The sequence below is a fragment of the Xyrauchen texanus genome, chromosome 20 (genome assembly GCF_025860055.1).
Source record: "Xyrauchen texanus isolate HMW12.3.18 chromosome 20, RBS_HiC_50CHRs, whole genome shotgun sequence".
In the NCBI taxonomy this organism is placed as follows: domain Eukaryota; kingdom Metazoa; phylum Chordata; class Actinopteri; order Cypriniformes; family Catostomidae; genus Xyrauchen; species Xyrauchen texanus.
The window spans coordinates 1021540-1024760 of record NC_068295.1 but is presented as its reverse complement, the minus strand read 5'-3'; the positions used below and the strand labels follow the sequence as shown (position 1 = coordinate 1024760).

Sequence of the window (3221 nt, the reverse complement as noted above, 5' to 3'; positions counted from 1 at the left end):
CGCGAACGGCAGTTTAAACACACATTTATAATCCAGCGGTCAAACTCGCGCGAACGCCAGTTTAAACAAATGTATAATCCAGCGGTCAAACTTTGAATGCGAGGTGAAAATGTTCTTCGTGCTGTATGTGAACGCACCATAATTCACATGGAGTATTCTTCGTAATATGTCAGTAATTAAGTTTACTAACATGTTTTATATGATGGGGTACACTGGGGCGAAAGCCCAAATGGTAAAATACCGGTTTGATGTGATTTTTCTACTAAACATTAGACAGTAGAAATATCTATTTCGGCACGTTCCTAATTTCGGTGGAAATTCGCATCTATTCGCGTCTAATCGCATCTTTGCATTGACTTTGTATGTAATCGCGCCATGCGCAATGCTTGCTTTGCGTTGTATTTGAACGCACCATAAGACAATTGGAGAGATAAATAAATGCATTTATGAACAGTCGGCCCAACGTAACGTTGCATATAAGCACTTCATTGCAAATCATGTAAATCTGAATTGTATCTGGTGTGTTTGATCATTTATTATCCTATAAACTGTATTTTCACTTCAGGTTTGTTTCCTGTCAGAGCCGACACTTTCTTGCAACAAACATGTCTGTGCGCTACACATGTATGACATGGCATATACACGCGTGTCGCCTTTAAAATGGAGCGAATTGAAGATTTATTTGATCACATCAAGTTTATATGATGCAGTGGCTGATTCTGTCTTAATTCAACTGTATTGTATGTTATAAAAGTTCAGATTTGACTGTATATTCATACGTTACTGTAAATGTAACACTGTGTACCATGAAACTGTTACATGCCACTGCATATAAGTGTTGCTATAGTGATTTCTAACATTCCTCAAAGGCTGTTCACACTGACATCGACCTTTAGTGACAGTCACTTTAGTTTTATTTCATAGTTCATTAGTTGAGTTGGCGTTATTGTCATGCCCTACTGAAGGTGACATTCTTACATAACAACAATGAAAAACAAACAAGTGTTATACAGATTTCATTCAAATATTAATAATCAAACTCTACAGTGCAAAGAAACATTTTTGTTTAATTCGTATTTTTTTATTATTATTATTATTATTATTATTTCCCGGTAAAAATATCTAAACAGCCTTAAAACAAGAAAATAAAAAAATGGCTGTAGAAGCAGAATGACGTAAGACATCACGCCTTGTTTAAAAATAAATAAATAAATAAATACAAATTAAAATTTGGTGCAGTTTATGCTTAAAACAAGACAAAACGATTTGCCAATGGAGTGAGAAAAATACATCAATTTTCACTTTGAATCGATTTTTTTTTTCTTACACAATTTCCGTGTTTTTATTAGCATAAACGTTACTAAATTTAGTTTAGGGTTAGGGTGAGGGTTACACACATGTCTCCGAAAACAAGACAATATACGGTGTCAGTAAATGTATCTTGTATCGTTAAGAAAACGTGTATTGATGCGTCGTAGAATGTCGCGTTTCTTGCGTCCACGTAAGAATGGTATTCCGCAAACTCCACGTCACCTGTGTTCGCATGTGGTGACCTCGGGAAGTGGCGTTTGCTCCTGAAGCGCGATCTGAGGAGGTGTCGGCCCGGATCGAGCAGACGGTACGGAGTTCTTCTGTAATTCCAATCCAAACGTCAGAGGAGCGTTCTGTAACTGTCTCCTGTACTGCACGAAGCTGCACATCTTCAGGACGATGGCCAGAAGGTTCTTGCCCATGAGGATCCCAGACACTCTGTTGTCTTTGTAGAGGAGCATGTTCCCTCCACGGATGAAGAGCGTGACGATGTTAATGGTGACTAAACTCAGGATGGGGTATAGCATCATCTTGTGAGGGCTGATGTTGACGCCTTGCATGCTGATCTCGCTGAGCGACACGCACGGCAGCACTAACAGGAGAATATAGCAGTAGAAAAACATCAGACCCTCGGCCCAGAGAGGAAGCCCTTTCTTCTGCGGCTCCCACAGGTTGGCCTGGATGTCCAAGACGTCTAAGAGATCCACCACGACCCAGAACAAACGGTTCCTAATCTCCTCTTTCTTCTTGAAAGCCTTGACATATGCCATGTGCTCGATGCCGACCAATATCACAAACAGCACGGGGATGCAGACGGAGAGCAAGAGCGTCAACGCTTTCCGCGCCAAAGCGTCCAGACTTTTGCGGTCAGCTTTGTAGTTCTGATACACGAAATACACCTTGATCTCCAAAACAAAGATGTAAAGGAACCAAAGTATCATGGCGTAGCCTCGTTTCGCGGTCCTCACCTCGGCTCCGACCCACACGGCCACGTATCGCAGCACGATGAGGAAGCAGAGGTCTCCCACCGTCACCATGATACAGATGCCGATCTTCCGCGGGCCGTGATTCTGCTCCACGAGGTACGCGTCGATCAGCGCCATGCTGCTCATGATGATGACGGTGGATAAGAACACGTGCGCTTTGTTGGTGGGAGGGGGCGGGACCATCCTGCCACGAGTGGGGCGGCGGATCGTCGCGACCCGTTCCCTGATTGGTGGATTTGGATTCCCGGATGAAGGCGATTGAGGGAGTTCAGACGGTTCTCCCGCCCAACACTGTTCCCATGACTGTCGTCCAGGATCGATCAGCCGGACACCACTGAAATCACGCCGATCACCCAGACGCCTTCATGCACGAATCGTCAAAGCCAATCTAGTTTAGCAGAACCATTGAGAACCTTTAGTCTGGCGGTATTTCGGGCACGGATTCAAGATCTTCATAGCTGATTAGAAAAGATGTTCCTCGTGGCTTTGAGCCAGACACGTACAGCTACAGGTGCATTTAATGCACTCTCACAGGGGACATATTTAAAAGAGAATTTATAAACCGTTTGGACATCTACTTATTCATCCGACTGAAGTTCATCATGAGGTCGAGCTGTGGACCGCTCTCCAAATTAGAGCTGTAATCCATGCGGAAAGTGACGGGAAACACGAGCCATTAAATCCAGCAGTCCTGCTTGTTTCTTCAAATGACATCGAAATCCCAGAATATCTCGAGTGTAATCCACTTAAGTTTGGAGGGTGCAGAGACGCCGCTGTAGACGTTTCTGAGGTGGCTTCTCCGCTCAGAACGGACGATTTTTCCTCCGAGTAAAACTAAACTCACTTAATTGTTCTTGGAGAGAGGAGAGGAACCACAGAGGAAAGTTATTTTAGCCAGTTGCAGGTTATCCTGGTAGTGATGGC

At 43.6% G+C, this 3221-nt stretch overlaps 1 protein-coding gene across 1 annotated transcript; it reads right to left on the bottom strand.

Moving 5' to 3' along the window:
- Positions 1-1529: 1529 nt before the first annotated feature.
- Positions 1530-2665, bottom strand: LOC127660300 (transmembrane protein 121). The gene has a single exon (XM_052150438.1). The coding sequence runs from the start codon at positions 2478-2480 to the stop codon at positions 1530-1532; it is 951 nt and encodes a 316-aa protein (XP_052006398.1). The 5' UTR covers positions 2481-2665.
- Between the last annotated feature and the right edge of the window lie 556 nt (positions 2666-3221).

Excerpts from the sequence above, each read along its gene's own strand:
- LOC127660300 (XM_052150438.1), bottom strand. The coding sequence starts at position 2,480 with ATGGTCCCGCCCCCTCCCACCAACAAAGCGCACGTGTTCTTATCCACC.